The 19284-nt window shown below is 38.3% G+C and overlaps 1 protein-coding gene across 1 annotated transcript in view; it reads right to left on the bottom strand.

The window, feature by feature from the left end:
• Window positions 1-5887: 5887 nt before the first annotated feature.
• Window positions 5888-19284, bottom strand: part of KCNK13 (potassium two pore domain channel subfamily K member 13) — a 52003-nt gene continuing 38606 nt past the window's right edge. The window contains exon 2 of the mRNA XM_032691586.1: window positions 5888-7414. Coding sequence (XP_032547477.1) covers window positions 6522-7414 — 893 coding nt within the window. The 3' untranslated portion in view covers window positions 5888-6521. The remainder of the gene's footprint in view (window positions 7415-19284) is intronic.

Here is a 19284-nt window from a genome sequence, read left to right as displayed (position 1 = left end):
GGTATATTTGGCTAGCAGAAGGATTTGATGAACTGAGATAAAGATAAATGGAAAGAAAAAAAGGAGGGAGAAGGATCTTGTAGGTGTGGACTGAGAGAAGAAAGCTGAGGGAAAGAATGAGCTGACACAAACAGTCAGCACAGAACAAAATCTACCCTTGTAGAACAGAATGAATTTTCATGGAAAACATGTTATTTGTCACAGTTTTTTCAGCAGAGAAAATGATTCTTAGAGACAATAATCTGGATACTTTCAATTTTAAGCAGGTCTTCATCAGAAGTAGGTTATTATTTTGTAGACCAAATAATGGTCCCTGGGCAATAACTTAGCACAGAACACGGTACTGCATGAGTAGAATTAGCATTTGCACAGCTGGTGGTAAAAGCAAAGTAAAAGGCTAGTATCATTTCTTTGGATTATTTTGTGAAGTGGAATTAATTCTTGTGAAAAATGCCAGATAAAGAATCCAGAAGCAAAGTCTTAATTGATTTCAGTGGATCAGAATCCACTCCTGAGTGAGAACTCTCCAATGTGCAGAGCCAAGCCACAGTGCCATAAGTTGCTTGCTAAAAGGGTAATGACCCTGCCTCGGAGCCTAGGGCAGACAGACTGACCTTTTCAGTCCTTGCCATCTCAATTAAGAGTGCCAACAATAATGATACCTAGGGATCAAAATACCCATCTGCTATGTATTAGATTGAGAAAAGCAGCTACCTGAATGCTATTTATGAAGAAATGTGTTTATCATAGAGCTAAGTACTTGCCTAAATAAAATAGCTCAGAGAAGGGGCTGTGACTTTCTCTTGGTACAGGGTGCTGGTCAGTATTTCATATGAGAAGGGCACTTTCAGTACACTGTGAACAGATTGCTACATGCAGAAGCAGCATTACCCGGCAAATGACAGATATTTGCACAGAGAAGGGCAGGAATTAGCTAGGCCTGCTTTGGAAAAGGGCTTGGAGACTAGATGGCACCCACAGGCTCACTGCAGCATTTAGAACAGATGAACAAATATAACTTTAGAGTTCTTGGTTTTGAGCTGTGACTATTCACTAGTAAGACCAAACCTCTTTGGTGAGCTGGAGAAATTAAACTCTGATGTAAACTTCAAGTTAGGATAAAGAGGAGGATTTCAGCAGCTCCAAGAGATACATATAAAGGTTATGTAAGGTTATTTTCATTTTTTTTCATGAGCATCTGTTTCTTCTAAATATATCAAAAAGCAGGGTTAAGTTTTCTCAGATAAGACTACAAAAAGTAAACACTGACAGTGTTCTATGGCTTTAAAAGGGGAATAGCTTTGAAAGACATTTCAAAAGATAATGTTTGAAAACTAGGCCATCTTGCCTCTCTGTGAGCTTCTGCATGTACACCTAACAGGAAATCCATTTGAATCCAGAAACTGTACCCTTGCTTGGAAAGAGTTGATTCTGCCTTTCATCAAAGTTGCCCTTTATAAAAAGCTAGGCAACCTGAGGAAAAAAGTATTTAATTTAAAACATATCTGACTATCATGCCTCTCAAAATCTTTGCAGATTTATATTATTTATTCTATTATTGCAAATAATTTCAAATAATAAAAACTGCAGGCAAATATTAGAGTGAAACTGTAGAAAACCAGAATATAACTTAGGGCATCTATTCCACAAGGTTGTTTTTACATTTACTAACACCCTTAAAAGTCTGTAGTGACAGGGTTTTTCTCTGGTTTGACATGAAACAGCTCTTTAAACACAGGTCACATCAAAAAGCTTCTGACTACTTGGACCTGAAGTGCCATTCTTTGTGTTCACACTGTGTTTCTCTTAAATCTAATAAAAAATAAGACTGTGTTGGTCCACAATGATGAGCAATGGCTTTAATTTTCCTAGTGAATTGTGACCTTGTAAGCAATAAGCAGAGTATTGTGTAGGCATTGTTGCTCGTAGATGTTTGGAAAATACAGAACAGGGAAGGGATTGCATTCTTATTTCCTGGATTAAGCAAAAAACTACTCTGAACATTCTCAAATAGGCACATTGTACTTGGCAGTATTTTCTACCCAGGGGAAAGAAAACACTTGGTGATTCTCCACAGCTTGTACATGAAATTGGACAAAATAACTTCACTACTTCTTGAAGAATCTAAGAAATTACTATATCAGCCGAGTGTTAGTAATCTAAATCAAAACAACAAGAGATGCCAACTGTATTACTTGAAATGCTGACCCTTCTCTCAGCTAAGGCTCACTGAGCTTCTGTTCCCAGAGTGGGGACATCAGCGGGTCACACAAACAGCTCCACTTCCACAGTTGTTGGAAAGGAGTCACCCAAACGACTTAATACCCTCCATCTCCAGAGAAACTTTATTCAAATATAATGTTAATCAAGAAGCTTTTTTCCAAACCTGACCTCTTTCTCTTGATTAATTCAGTCTGCGAAATGGAGCTGCTTTGGTTTTCATGTCCAGCCCTACCTTCTCTTTGTTCTCTAATTTATAAATGTGTCAAATATAATTAAATCTGTCAAAGGCCAAGATTAAATCAAACAAACTGTAAACATTGCTTGTGTTATTTGGTTGATGCAAAGCTTTAACCATAAAAGGCTTTTAGATAAATGAATTCAGCTATTAGAGTGCTGCAGCACTGAAACTTTGCTCCAAGTGTTTGAACTTTTCAGGGACACTGTCAGGTCAGCTTAGATTCAAAACTTAATATATGGCTGGGATTCTGAAATTGCCTAAGGGAATCAGGTACCTGACTTCTACTGAAAGTCAATGTGTGGTGGGAAGTGAATTGACTTTCAGCAGGAATTAAATGCCTTTAAAAAGTCTATTCATGTCCTTGCAAAAAGAGATCCATGTCCTTCATGGAGATAAATTAATGTAGCTGCTTTGACATCTACATACCCAGCAAAGCATCTGATGCACAAATGTTACAAAACCTAAACTAGGCAGAAAATCCTAAGAGCTATCTTTACTTATTTGATTGTATTTTGGTTAGCAGTAGATATTTCCTTCCAATGTGTAATAATTATATTGTTCAATAATGATATTATTAAGTTGTGGCATAACTAAGGCTAACTTCCAGTAGATTACTCCTTTAAGGACTTTGAGCTTCAATCTGCCAGGTTCCAACCTGCAGATTAACCCACTGATTTTAGCGGTACTCTTCAAGTGCTGACCTCTTAAGTGCAGATTCAGAGGCTCAATACATCCAAGGTTTCCACCAAAGCATTTTTGCCTTAAAACCCCACACCCATATCACATTAGCCATCATGCAAATTCATAGCAGGCAATAGGGAAACTCATTAATTGTGAAAGTAGGTTTCTGTTGTTGACTGAGATTTTAGTGTTAAACAATATGGCATTAAAATTTACACAGCTTTGAAATAAGATCTCTTTCCTTTAATTCCTCATTGCTACTTTAAAAAGTAATGCAAGAAATGCGATGTTGTCTGTATTTTTGCTGTAACTTATTTTTCACACAGGATGGGCATTTGTCATTCCTATGCTAAATTCTGCTCTTTTTTGGCACATTTAAGTTTATATCTCCACATGTTTTATGAATTTAATAACATGATGCTACATTATGCACGGAGCTTTTCAGGATTTCTCTGTCCAATGCCTTTAGAAAAAAACACTGTAGTAGTACCATGGGACTGGAGTTAGAAATTTCCCTCTCTGATCTTAAAAGTCTTATTATTTATCCCCAAATATTCTCTAAGAATATTGGTCTCCTTGGTAAAGCTACCTCATTTAATGTATAGTGTGGCTGCTATAAGACAAACTCAATGGCAAAATCAGAGGTCTTTTAGGGACAGGATGACATCATTATACAAGATGGCACAGGGACAGAATATGCCAGTCCTTCGTCTCTGGAACAGCAATTCACATCTGAATAGAGGTGATCAGTGCAGTTATTCCCTCATTATCTTCAGTGGACATGAAATCCAACCACAAAACCAGTGCAAAGATCCTTTCAGCTGGCAGGCTTGTGTCATGAGGAAGGCACTGCTTGAGAGAGCAGAAGGTCAGGACTCAATGAAAGTAGAGTTAGTGTACAACAGTGATCTCAGACAGCCTTGCCAAATCTCTTTGATCAAGACTATTTATTAGTCCCTTGCTTTTGCAACCATAGATGCTTTCAGATCTGTTGAAAATAGCTGATAAGATTCCTCTGTGATGATGAATAACCAAGGCTTGGTACCACAAAGAATGAAACAGAGCAACATAACTGTCTCATATCTTGAGAGCAGTTGAAACCATCTAAAGACCATCTTAATGATTGCTCAAGCAATGGGTCAAGTCCTAAACTATTTCTGCTAGTTGGCAGCATGAGGAATACATCAGTAACAATTAGATCTTAGTATTACAGGCAGTGAACAGAGGCACTGCTGGATGAATTTGAAAAGAAGGCTTCAGAGTAGTACTTTTCTCTTTTTATATCCAAGTATTTTTATTCAGTGAGGTTGAGACAAAGAACGTCTTGGGATGAAAAAAAAGTGTAACAATGTAATGGATCTTGGGTATTATAATACCATCTAAATTAACTCTGTGGCAATTTTTGCTAATACGTAACTCCACAAAAAACCAAATAAGACTGCTTTTCTCACCAAAGTTAGGGTTTGGGAGCTGGTTCAGATTTTACATGGATGCAAATATGAAGGGATACTGCTAGGGCTATTCCACTGCTGCACAGCTGAGTTGATAAATATCAGAATTTGGACTAATGACTTCAGCTTTAAGCTTTCCTTGTAACTAAGGACAGTAGGATGTGACTTTAAATTAGGATTTTACCTCTAATAAAGTCAAAAGAGACTGCAATTCTTTTCACTGGTTAAGTACATTTGTTGAATATCTGGGGTTAGTTTATTATATGAAAGAATTCCAAGCTTTTGTTTTCAAATTCAAATATTGCTTTAAATGCTCAAAATGTTATTCTACAGTATTAGAAACCTAAATAAAAGAACTTTTGGCCAGAATGAAGAAATAGGATATGTTATTAATTCCCAACAGAAATTAAACTGAAGAGGCTATTTGCATTGTTCTGTATGAGAGAAAATGAGAACTGCATATGGTGTTTTAAATTCCCTAAAATTGTAGTATTCTGAAAGTCTTTCTGGCTGTGAGGCAACATTTAGTCCTGATGCATGTACTATTCCTTTCCAGTCCTTTGTGACCAACTCCGCTTATTTACTCTCTCATATACTATTTAGCTTTAATGCATTGCATGGATAAAGGAGAATCAGGAATTCAGCCCAGTCTGCCTTAAATTCTTTCCAGACTTTATGTTAATTTGATCCCTTATTTCTCCAGTTACCTATTAAAAAGGATGATTTCACTGTCATTAAAGATCACCTCTTTTCCTGTTTGCATGTTCTTCTCACTGTAATTACTCTTCTCATTGAAATTTCTTTTCTAGTCATAATGAACACTCAGAACATTTCATTGAGAAAAATGAGGAGTTAAACATTTTCTACCTCCCTAATCAGGACCCTGTCATTATCATCACCAAAAGCCAGAGAAACAGGGGAAGAATTACAGAATTACATGAAAGAGAAAAAGGACACTGCCAAAGTGATTCTGTGATCACAGTCATTTATAATAATACCTGGATGCTGACATGACAATCTAATTGCATACTAAAGCCTGTTGCATAAACTCAGTTACTGGTTGCACTACACAATGCTGATACTCAATTGCTTCAGTCACAATTGAGCCAAATATGAACAGAAAGTTGAAAAGTCTCAGATTGCTACTGTCGAATAATTCATACACTCATAAATACATCAGTTTTTAATTTAATTTGATATTTTTGAAACAGAAAGCCACAGTGATTCAATTCTAGAAGAAAAAGTAGCCTTGGAAAAAAAATCATGTTTTGCAAATGAAGAGAAGAAAACAAAAGTAGGATAAATTTTTATTCTATCACTTTTGACAGTATCCTCTTAAAGGAAAGACTAAATTAAATTCTAAGGCCAAAATTCTCTCCTCATTCGCATCACAATAACCCCAAAATATACCTACCAACTTTCATACTATTTTTCATTAAATTAGATCTGCAATATCATAGAGAAAGGCTTATTCCTCTTTTGGTCTCAGATGAACTACTTTCAGGAAACAGGTATGATGAGAATAAGACAGAAAGCTCAAAAAAAATCTTTGAATTAAGGATGTGTTCAGTAGACACACTTGGTTTCTTCCCATCCCACATATTTCTTATCCTGAAATCTGTGTTTCACATAAATGGAAAAGAACAGGACATGGAAATTTGATCTGGAGGCTAAATTAAATTCCTTCTGCAGTGACCTGCTTGAGAAGCAGAGGGATGGGAAATAAGGAAGGCTGGGACTGGTGCAATTCAAAAACATTAAGTGACAGCCCCAAAAAAGTGTCAGAGGTCTTCCATCAGGAGGTACGCCCTTCACATTCATCCCAGCCTCTGCTGGCACTCTCTCCCTAGCTACTTCCACTTGATTCACATTGTTTCAATACTTGTTGAAATGGCTCACACTGTTTCACTGTTATTACTGTTACAATTTTACCTATCCACACTTGTCTCTGCCAGTCTGTTATTCATAATTGCCAGGGCTCCAACCCCACCAGAGAATCCGTTTTGCTTTGAATTACAGCTCATTTGCCTTGGATACCCATTAGCAGTTTCTGACAGCTGTTTCTGCATGATGGCCAATGAGACTTTATTTGAGGCCAGGAAGTCTTTCATGGAGATCATCTCTCCTGACAGACGGCGTCCGTCTGTGTCACTCTCATTGACAACATCAGTCTCGATGGAGATGTTTCTCTGGCTGCGCACATTTCCAGGCATTACCACGTTCCTCCTTGAACGAAATAATCTTCTTTGGCATCTGTGGCAGCACTTGCAGGACAACTTCTTTAATATCCAGTTTATGGATTGTTTGATCACAATAGAGATCACATTGAATAAGGAATAGATGCAGCACACCCCCATGAGTATGAAGACAAAATTGCCAAAGCGGTAAAGGCCTTGGTTTTCATACTTGATGTTCTGGCTACTGACCAGGTCACCAAAACCTATGGTGCTGAAGGCCACGAAGCAGAAGTAAAGTGAGTCAAAGTAACTCCACCCTTCAATTGGTGTATACATTGCAGAGGCACAGCAGGAAATGATGAGTGATGCTACACATAAAATCAGCATGACATAGTACACAGAGGGCTTCCAGCCCACGAGGCTGTCCACCTCAGACGTCCCTGAGCCCCGACGGCCGTTGTGAGGGAGAACGCCTTTCCTCCTCAGCTGTCTTTCGTGGCAGGACTTCATGACATAAGCTATGACTGTGATCAAGCGTTCCAGGAACAGGTTAAAGAACAAAATGGTCCCTGCACATCCTATAAGGCCGTAAAATATCAGAAAAATTTTGCCTCCAACGGTGGCTGGGGTGGTCATACCAAACCCTGGAAGATAAAGCAGAACAGTTGAAAAAAAATAAACCTATAGTTACCATGTCAGGAGTTTCATCCCATGCAAGATCGACAAACTGGCAGCAAATCCCTGTAGTACAGCTCAGCTCTGCAAAAAAGTGAGGACACTCTCCCCAGGTGTAACCCACTTGTGCCTGACCTTGTCCCAGCCATAAGGGGAAGGAATGCATGCCACTATTTCCTCCACAATCAGAATTAAACAAAAAGCAGAAGAAAACATGGGAAAGAAAAGAGAGTTTAGTGGAGAGTTTTGGTTCACTCTTTCTCTCCTTGTGCCTCAGATCGCTTCCAGGCTTTGGAGTTATCACACCTGCTTTCTTCTCTCAGGTGCTGTTCTGCACCAGGGGTCTGTCCTGGGGGTGGCTCTTGACTTCCAGGGGTCTATCCCTACCAAATCTTTGTAACACAAGGTGAAATTTTTCTGAGGTTCACCTGGCTCCTGCGGTAAGTGCAAGTGGTGCACCACCCAGCACTCAGTACCCACTGTAGCCTTGCTGTGTATGCCTAGGCTGGGGGCACACACCAGCCCCCAACAGAATCAGCAGACCCTCAGGAAGGTCCCCAGTAGGCGTTAAAGATGCCCTGCACATGACTCTGGTGTCTGTCGCCCATTACCAGCCCCTTTTTAAATCAGCTTTGCTGAATTTTTCCTATTTCTCTGTGTCCCACTCCACAGTTCAAGCCTGTATGTGAGTCTTATCAGAAATCTCTCTGGTCTGATTCCCTGTAATGGCCAGAGGTGCTTCAGTCTTCTCTCAAATCCTTCCCACCCTAAAGCCTGAAAATAGTAATTTTGTTTCAGTTAAAGCTGTTGATAAGACAACCTTGTTTTGATAAGATATTGCTACAGAATGAAAAGTATGTTCAGAACACCATTGAGCAAATTGGAGTAACACTCATGATAAATCTTTGCTGCTGTTTTAATAGGATTAATAAGAGATTACATAACTGAACAACTAAGCCAAAACAATCTTGCTGAGAGGACAGAAAAATCATACAGGACATGAGACATTATTTGTTTCTTTCTCTTTGTAACTATGAGATGCTAATTATGAAATAAAGATTTAAGGTTCTTGGAAATAAAGGAAATTGTATTTAATGTGATACACTTGTGCTTGGAAGACAAGATAAATGCAGTGTGAAAAGACCATGTTTCCATCAGTGCTGAACTATTTTCCTCTTCCCTTCACTGGAGACCTGCTACCAACACAGATTCCTTTCTAACAATGGTCCTCACACTGTTAAGTGACAGCCCTCAGCTTCACCCCTCCAGCACAATCCCTGCTAATAACAGCTCCAAATGTGGGTTCCCAAGGGTCACTGCACTTTTGCCTGATCCACAATCAAACTGCAGCATCAAGTAGTCCTACAGGAGTCTCCAGCCTCCTCATTAAATTTCTGTGCTAGAGAGAGCTGGACTGCAGCTCTGTGTGGGTGGCACATAACAAGAGACAAACCACAAAGGCAAAATGTTCTTTGTGACAAGATGATCTTTTAGCTGTTGTTCCCCTTGGTACACAAATATTTCCAATTGCTTTCCACCTTCCCATTCTGCTCCATGATCTGATGCCTCTATAATCCTAGCTTTGATGCTTATTTTCTGTGCAGGCTGGCTTATACGCAAGTCATGACCTCCACCCTGTGGACAGAGGCGTAAGGACCAATGGACAAGAGGAATCTCTGCAGCCTGGTGGAATCTGCCCAAAGCAGCAGTGGGAAGGGCAGTGAGGGGCTGCCACATCCCGGCCCCCCCTTTTCCTTGAAGAAGAGAAGCAGATGAAGGCTGGGCAGAGATGGAAAGGTGGGGACCCTCTGGCACAGGCTTTTGGCCTCCTCCCACAGATTCCTCTCAGGATCCTGCCGCTGGCATCATGGCCAGAGTCTGAGCTCCTCATGTTTGTTTGTTTAGTTAACTGGATTTCACTGCTGAGTTCAGTTCTGTGTGGGTAAAAAAATCACTAGCAAAGACTTTACAAAGGAACTCAACAGGCATCGGGAAATCATGGTGAACCATGAATAGCAAAAGATGCAGGACATTGATCCAAAGAAGCAGTGAGTCTCAAGGTGACTGTCCCTTGTCATCTCCTCCTCTTCAGGGCATCACTCTTTTTTACCTTCTGGATTAAATGTAAAACTTTAATTCGTTTTTCTATTTACAGACCTCTATATGATAGCAATCGATACTAACATTTCCAAAGAAGTGCTATAATAGAAAACCTGAAAGCAGTATAAAGATATTAGCTTAACAAATTTTCCTTTAAAGATAATGAGCTGTAAACTTTTAGTCCCAGAAATTATTTCATTTCCTGAAATGCCTTGTATTTCAATGTATTGGGCCACATTATGCCTGGTTAACTTTGACCATCACCATATTACAACTGGGATTAATTTGTGATGCCATATTATAGATCAGTATTTGTTTGACAGTAAATGCATTTTTCCCCAAATGGACTTCTGAGGTGTCTGAAACACATATAAATCCAAGTAAATCTAGTGAATTGCTTCAGCCAAGAAATGCAAGACGGAAAAACTGTAAAAGGTTGACACAGTTGAAATTAAATTAAATCTATTCTTTTGGAATTTTTATGATAAAACTTTTCATTTCAAAATATCTAAACCACAAACTCCCTATTTTTCTTATAAAATGCCTTTTTTTTCTTTTGTTGTAGAAAAGAAGAATGGAGTGTGGGTTGCCACTGAAATATTGTGGAATTTAATTTTTTTTTCCAAAATGTAATGTGAGTAAATGTCTGGCAGGTTTCTGCATAGCAGCTGAGGCTCTCTCTGACATGTCACTTGGGATGCTGAGTACCTTACAAACTGAACCAGGGATGAACAGGCCTTCCATGTTTCATTACAATCAGGTTTATAGTTGACTATCCTAAGGAAATGTTGTTATGTATTTATCTCTTTTCTTATATTTTTTATGACTGTTAAAATGTGCAGTTGTCAGCAAAGAACCTCAGAGACTTTGCTGTTTATCTGCCTTCATTTTGAAAACTGACTATTGATACCTAGACTTTTCTGCTATTCTTTTTAAACAATTCTTTATCAACAGTAGAACTCCACCTTTCATCCCATTAGTTTTATTTCTTGATTTCTTTAGAGGCTTTGGTGAAGACATTTGTGTAAAAGCTTTTTGAAAGTCCAGATACACTGTAATTTTTGTGAGATGTGACTTCCCTCTGCAAAAGCTGCAACACCTTTTTAAATGTCCTGACCTATTATATTCTTGTTTACACTTCCCTAATGTGCCTCTATTGAAGACAGACTTACTGACCCATGGTTTCCAGGAACATCTTTGCAACCTGTTCTACAAATGGTTGTCACACTTGCTACCTTTTCTTTTCTGTGTACCAGACCTGATTTTAGGCTATAAAGCACACTCTGTTATGCAGCATTTTCATGTTTGAGTTCTTTTGAAAGTCCTTCACAAAAAGCTTTGGTCCTGCCAGTTTGAAAGAGACTACTCAAGTACAAGGAATAGAAGAGAAACCAACAGTCAAATGTATCAAAGGTAAATGACTTAGTGAACAATGTCAGTACCAGCCTGACCCATAGAGCAAAACAGTGAAAGAGAAAGAAGTTACATTGCAGACTGGGAAGCAAATACAGAATGAAATGATGAAATTGTATAAAAGAGGAAATAAAACCAGTGGCTGATACTTGGAGACTCTTTGAAAATACAAAATTGCTTCTCGTGATGAAGAAATAAAAACAGGAAGCAACTTCAGGAAAAAAATGCTGATGATTTTATGGTATGAGAGAATGCTGATCAAACTTAGTGAATTTCATTTTACAAGTTGGGTGACATTTCTTGAAAGAGTTATTTTGAGTAACAATTGAGATTACAGTTAACCAAGTGGGAATCAGATCCTTCTGAGTTGGAAAAATTGAATGTTTTTAAGGTACTAAAAAGTGTTTCAATCAATTTGTTAGACACATCTGCAGACATGGCATTGTAATACCACCATTGATAGAAATGTATGACAAATCCTAACTTTACCAGCCCAGCAATGAAGGCAGCCTTCTTAGCAAAAATTTCAGGTTCCTATTTTGAAATCAGTATGATACTGATTTGCCTGTGTCCCATGATTCACTGACCACTATAAACGGTTTTATCTTTCCTAATATTCAGCTGAACTGAGCAAGTACATTCCTTGTACCTTCAATTTTCTTTCAAGTTGGAAGGAATTTACACTCCAAGTAGAGTCAGTAAAAGTTTTCTAAACACACCTCCTATGGAAAATAAATTTTCAGATTTTATTTTGGCAGCGAAATTTCTATTATGAAGTCTGTTAGTGCAAACCATTATAAAATCCACCTGTGTGTTCAGTCTATATTGTGTGGACATTCCAAAACGATACACTGATACAAAAGAAAAATTAAAAAGTGAAATCACATCGATAGTATCATATAATCATCCTTTATGATTTCCTGAAGTAGGTACTGGGTATAAATGGAGAAAAGCAAGCAGCTGTAATTCTTATCAATAGCCAGTTCGATAAGAAGGACTGAGGCCCAACAGGAAATTCTCCTAAAGCAGAATCCTCCAACAGAGAGCAAACAGTGAAAAATGTTAAGTAGATATCAGTCTGAATCTAACAGTAAAATGATTATATTGAAATCTAACAAAAGGAAACAGGCATCAACTTTTTATAATTAATCAATTCTACAAAAAAAAAAAATCTGGTTTCTCTATTTTCTTTCCTCAATACCTTGATCTACCAGCCCCTGAAAATCTAGAAAAGGTGAATTAAAACACCTCCCTCCTCCAACAGCCATCCCTCTGCTATGAGGCTGTGCAGTATTCCCATCCAGCCCTTCTCACTCTGCCCAGGTCCCCCAGACCCATCACATCCCATTACCCAGACACAGCCAGGGTGCACAGCTCAGGGGACTCACACCACCCACATCCTGGCATGTCACGCACACAGCACTCAGCTCAGAGAATCCAACTGCCGATTTCAGGCCAATCTCAGGTCATTTCATCTTTTCTGTTCTGTAAACTGTTTCAGTGCTACCAACCACTGGTATTTTTCCTGGATCATTACCCACACTTATCTCTCTCTGCCTGGTGATACATGGTTGGACATTTTGTGTTTTAATTCTGTATGTCCTGACATTCACAGGTTGCATTAACTAAAACTTGAGTTTTCATTTCCCGGTGCACTTGGTGCCATGAAAGGGTATGAGAAACAGTTCATCAAACCTAATCCCTCATGAATGAAGCTTGGAGCACCTCATATAGTGTGCATGTGTAGGAAGACTAGGACAGACATATAGATTTCACAGCTAATTTTAGATCACGAGATTGGGTCTTTCCATTGTTCTGCAAAATATCTCTCTTTTCTGAGAGTTTTCATTTCCTTTTTGAATGTGTGCAGTTTGCTACTCCTGCTCTTCGCACAAAGAGGAAGTGGGTAGAAAGAGGGGGCAATGCTATAGCAACAATAATGAATCATTGTGAAGTCAGAAATATAAATATCATCAGAAAACAGCATTCCAAACAATCAGAGCTCTTTGTGATATTGTGTCTGTATTCCTAATGTATTTTATGTTTATTTGTTTATCAGCTCTACTTTGGAAGTGATTCACCAGGGAAATTATGAATTTCACCAGTGGAACAGAAACACAAGAAAATGATTGAGGATCATGACAGTTGTGAACAAAACTAAACAGGATCAAGACTTTCAACTGCAGTGAAAAAATCATCAAGAAAATAGTAATTAGGAAAGAGAAATATAGGAAGTCTTAGATACCTGCAAAGATACTGATCCTCCTTCCCTCAGACACATTCTGCAGAGAACTACGTACATAAGGATGTTTTGTGCTTCTAAAACAGAGACAGAAGAAATGACTCTAACAGAAGCTATGCTTCAAAGACTTGAGAAAATGTCCTGTACTGTGCACAGTTCTGACAGTGTGCAGACACTAATAATTTGGCAAAATTCACTTCTGCCATAATAGCCTAAGTCTGCTCTCTGAGCAGAATAGGTTGTCCTAGCAAAACTAGTTCTACTGGAGTAATTCTCATCTGTAGAGACTCTAGAAGGAACAGCTAAAGTACGCCCAAATATTGTCACATCACTGCCCTTATGACATTGCTGTATCAGCAAGCTTGTAACAGTGTCCTGTTCCAGAAAGGAATGAGGACATTAAGTCCTTTTTTCCAGGAAGAGAAGAAAAAGATTCATTTCTGTGAGACTTCCACTGTGTAAGAGGACACAACCACGGAAGCAGGTGCAGTGCTGTCACAAATAACAGCAGCTAAAAGCTAAAAGTTTGTTGATGACAGCAACAAACCTGCACTTGGGTCCAATTTCTGATATGAAAAAAAATCTCGTGTCATTTATTTTGCTAAATCGATGCAGAAACACACACACACACACATCTGCACACAGACACCTCTCTGATTTCCCATCAGTGGAAGATCAGCATCTGAACTGCATGGCTGGTGAGACACATCCATACATGTTGTCACAACCATTAATTTCAACACCTTGATCCTCTCTCTGATAAGGAGGGGAGGATGAGCTAGCCATGAAACTTTCCTTTAATGCAACAATTATTTGACAAAACAATATTTTCCTGGGGACAGCCTGGTGTGTGGTAGCATTTATTTAATTAGCAATGCAATTTTTTGTGCAGATGGCTACGTGGGGAAGAAAGGCTCAGCCTGTCCAGGGAGGCAGGGATACATGGCTATAACAGCACTTCTATGTGCTGTATGCTCTTCTGTTTCCAGATCTACCCGCCTGAGTGAGCTCTGCACCTCCTGCCTGGGCATCTCCAGCACTCCAGAGCTGTAAAAGCTGGAAATGTCTCCAGGGCTATTACAGCTGAGTCATATCTGCAAACAGATTGCTATGATGAGTGCTCAGCTGCTTGGTGACCTGGGACCTCTGCTGAGTACTGTGGCTTCCATCTCTGCCAGTCTGCACCTGCAATGTCATGCAGAGGCAGGATGAGAGATGTAACCTTCTGCAGAGCTCCTAGCGGGGTTCAGTCCGTTCCTAAAGGACAATACTGATGCTGAAACTAAAGGTATAAGGTATAGATGAAACAATAAATGCAGTTACCCAAATACAAGCTACACTTTCTCATATGTATTGAGATCTTTTTCACTCTCTAACTTGTTTGAAGACTTGTCACAGCTGACAGACAGCAGTCTTGCCAGTTTCAATGAGGCTGAAGGACTGGAGAGAGATAATCCTCCAAGGACTGCATGAGTTGTGTGCTCAGTCTGTGCCAGTATGGGGGTAGAGGACTTGTGTAAGAGATTGTGCGTAACAGAAGAGGTTGTGCACACCCTATGAGTACAGGCTTTTGTAAATGCAACCCTGTGACACAAATGTAGGCTAGTGTTACACCAAGTGTGAATGGGACTTCAAGGTTAGAAATAGCAAAACCTTGGGCTTTCACTGATTTGTTCTGGAAAACATCAGAAAAGCTGGTTTTGTGTTCGTGTGTGCGATAACACCTGTATTTAACACAGCAAAGTTCAGCTCACAGTGAGTCACTGTTAAAACCTGTCTGGAGAGCTGGGTACCTGTTACTGCCCTTCTTCTCTCACTTCACATATAGAAACTGTATGTTCTGCCTTGAACAGAAACCTAGCTTAGGAAAAGCTTCCAATGTTAAGAAATCTAAAAGACTTAAGTAGAAAAAATGCTAAAGGGACAACATTAAATGAAAAATATAATAAAAAATCAATTTTAATAGACGTCTTGATGGGTCTGTTGACACCACCGTCATAATGTCTGTGTGGCCCTTAATAATACATGACTCTTTGGGAGTCTGTAATTTTCATCATTGCAAGTTTTTCACATAAAATAATTTATGGAACCTTGTCATTCTGCTTTATATGATTAAGGTTATATTTTATTTCAGGTTCACTCCAGGTCTTCTGTAAGAGATGTACACAGCCTTGTTACAGCTCCTGTGTGATAATAAATTCAATGTATAAATGTTTTACGCCTACCTTTGGGTTTCCATTTATAATTTTTATGTAGTTTTTGATGCCAGAGGTGCTATGCCTAGTGTCTTTCCATCAGCCCTAGATAGATTTGTAAGTCTGTACATCTTTTGTGTTCCTATAGGGATAGAACAGGGCTCAGTTTTGAAGTATCTTATTGCTATTTTCAAATTTCCTTGTAACAGTCATTTAAAGGTTTGTGTAGTTTTTATTTAGCCTCAAAACATAGAAACATTTGTCTAATTAAATCATATACATTTTATTAACATTTCTATTTAATATTTAACCACATCTTAATTTTAATATGTTGTATGAAAAGGTACTTGTGCCTGCATGTGTCTGAAACCAAGACAACCTGAAACCCTGTGCTGAAACATCCTTAACAGCTGCTGCCTCGGTAAGGGTACAGTAATACTGATGAGTGTTAGTTCTGTGGACAAGATTCATATATATGCAAAAACTGGAAAATACATATAATTACATCTGAATCAAACTGATATACATGTATAGAAACCTTTTTTTCCCGTGGAATAGTGTACCTTACTAACAAATAACAGTAACTTCAAGCCATTATTCATTGTGGCAGGATAATAATTTATCTGAATTGTGCATGTAATTAATGCTGTTCCAAGGGTTTGTTTGCAGTCAATCAGTCTGTATAAATAAATAACTCCAACTATCAAGGCAAAGGAACATAATGGTGTGTACTAATTGAGCTATAGGTTCATCTACTCTAAAATTTTCCTTTTAAATAGAACAAAGTTGTTGTATTTTAAGAATTTTCAAAGGTCTGTTTAAATTTGCTTATTGTGAGTTTTATTGTTGGTATATACAGCTTTTCTCTAGAGTAAAGCTTTAGCATGTCTTCTCATTTAGGGGTAAAACTATGGGAAATAATGCAGGCTTTTTGGTTCCCCTCTGATGAAAAAAACCATATGGAGTCTTTTTGAATCCTCTTCCCTGGCTTTAAATACCAACAACTTTATGCAACAATGTCCTTTGTGGTTCAGCTACAGCAAAAAGACCTCAGCTGTGAGTGTTAAGCTCAAAAAAGTAAAGGAAAAAAATCTGCAGCGCTACAGGCTGTAAGGAAGCTGGACACAGATAAGAAAATTACATTTTCAGTAGGAGAAGGAATAGTAAATGTACAGGTGTGTTTGTGTGTGATTACATTTTCCTAAGCAATTTCAAGTCTTATCTTGAGGATAAGAGGAAGGTTGGTAGCCATTGCTACCAGAACCACCATGTGCCAAGGGCCTCAGCCTTGCTACCTCCAAGGAAATGAAAACCTCACCCAGAAAATTAGATTGGCCTAATGCTTGGATACATCAAACTGAAGGATTGATCAAAGAAGCATAGCATAAAAGACAGCACAAACACTGCTTTAGTTCCTTGGAGACTGACAGAAAGCCCCAAAAAGCTAAGAATAAAGGCAAAAAAATTCACAGTTTCCAAGCAGGTGCTGCAGGAACTACAAATATAAAGCAAGGCCCACGAGCTTACACCATATAGAAAAGGCTATTGGCACGGTGTATAGTAATGATTTAGAATATTCCATATAAAAGCAGAAGCAGATATTAATATTGTGATTAAAATTACAAAAACTGGCAGACAATGATGACAGCCAACATTATCAGAGATTTCAGTGAATATTCATCACTGAATATATATCACTGAGAACTGTCAATTCTGCAAGTGCTTGCGATGAGCATATGATGATGAACTTCTGTTTGATCATCTCTGAGTTTCTTACCCATTGACCTGTGTCTCAAAAGCTAGGACTTATAAAAGGGGCAAAGGCAATTTCTCACCTTTTTGACATTTTGAAAGAAAAAACTTATGCTGAGGGGGCTGATGGATGGACATAGGAATAAAATCTGAGTTTGTCAAGTAATCATAGAACGCTCTCGGTTGGGAAGGACCTTCAAAGATCATCTCATCCAATCTCCCTGTCATGGGCAGGGACTAGAGTAGGCTGCTCAACCTGAGTAATGTCTGGCTACTCCAAAGACTATAATAGCTACCATCTATTATTTTTCACATTCTGCTTATGAAAATAGTGAAGCTGAGAAAGATTTGACTAAAAATGTTCGTCCCAAAGTTGCAGTATCACCTATTTAATTAATTACATATTCTTTCAGAGGAAGAAGAAATGCACAGATAACTCCAAATACGGTAGACTTGATTCATATTAAAACCCTTGAAAAATTGACAAAGTAAAGTCCTGGCTTTTTCTAGAAGTTTTAAAGATGCCACCTGTTTAAATGCTTCTAACCTCATCATTCACAGTACTTATTCCCCATCTGAGCAGCATGTTTTGCTCTGGAAAAAAAGCACATAATTAAATAACAGGATTTCTTAGGACTGTAAGTGTCTGGTTGCTACCTGTGTGAAAAGAAATCTGAACATTTTGAAGCTATTTATCAAGTTCTTTCTGCACTAAACCGACTCTGTGACATCTTTTGTCTCTCTGTAATGTTCAAAACAGTTTGCCATACATGAAAAGGCAATAGTGCTTTGATACAGCATATAATGCACATGCTGAAAAACAGGTGCAAAATCCTGTGTCACGAAGGACTCTATTTTAAAATAAAAAGCCTGTTAGTGAAGTAGCTGAAGAGACAGAGTCTATTAGACTTCCATTAGAACCTTGTTTCCTTCTGAAAACAAGGTTTGTGAACTACATAGAAAAAAAAAATAAATTCACCCATCCAGGAGCTGAAGAAATCAATGGTTTCAAAGTCACAGAAACTTTCTTAACAAGTAGAAAAATAAGTCACATTCTGCAAAAGACAGTTTTAAACGTTGTGTTTTCAAAAAATTCTCAACACATATGATGCAGAACGGTGTGGACTGAGAAAAATTAACCCTGTTTCAACAGCATATACAGATCATAACTGCCAAACTCCCACAAGGGCAAAATATAGAAGAAAAAAACAAAAACCCAGCCACCACCAGGCTATTGTTAGGAGTATAGTCTGACTTAAACATGTACTAATATTAAAATGTTGAATGACCAAATTTGCTGGTCCAGTGCAAAAATATTTTTTGAAATAACCAGGGGAATTGTAGACCAAAAATTGTCTACTAATTATTCCAAAGCACTTGGCTTCATCAAGGTTATAAGAGTTCCTATGGTGCTGATACTTCAATGAAAACTATGGCTGACCTGGTGATGCCATATTTCACTGTGTCCTAAGTGTTGCTGCCTTCCAGGATTTCTGGGAACACCAGAAAAATCTGTATCACACACACTGGATTTGACGAAACTCACAACTGTCCCTTCCTCTCTGGCCTCCTATAAAGTGAAAATTGGCTAAAGTACTTATTGAGAGATATATATACATTTTTATCTTTTATATATATTTTAAAGATGGGATTTTAAAGTTTGAATAAAATTCTGTTTTTAAAATATCACAATTTATGCTTTCTTAGGAGTGGTTTAAGACAAACTAGTAAAAAAAAAAATAAACCAGTAGTTGTCTTGCAGTCCCAAGAGTGATGTTTTGTTTACAAATATGACAATAATATTCTTTACCAGATGTGTGTCTGGGCTTGTTAAAACATGTTTTTATATAATCATGACATGTTTATGGTTTTATGATTTATGTTTTTCAAAATGGACCACTAATAATTCTCTTAACAGAAGAACTGGAATAATAAGCTTTAAGTAATTCAAATGACCACTTGAGGGGTGGGCCTGTGTGAATCTCATGAAGTTCAACAAGGCCAAATATAAGGTCCTGCACCTGGGTCAGGGCCATTCCGAACACAAATTCAGGCTGGGCAGAGAATGGATCGAGATTAATCCCGAGGAGAAAGACTTGGCAGTGTTTGTGGATGAAAAGCTCAACATGACCCAGCA

This window comes from Chiroxiphia lanceolata, chromosome 6 (assembly GCF_009829145.1).
Source record: "Chiroxiphia lanceolata isolate bChiLan1 chromosome 6, bChiLan1.pri, whole genome shotgun sequence".
NCBI lineage: Eukaryota > Metazoa > Chordata > Aves > Passeriformes > Pipridae > Chiroxiphia > Chiroxiphia lanceolata.
Note: the sequence above shows the minus strand (reverse complement) of the source record. Positions and strands in the feature narration are given on the sequence as shown.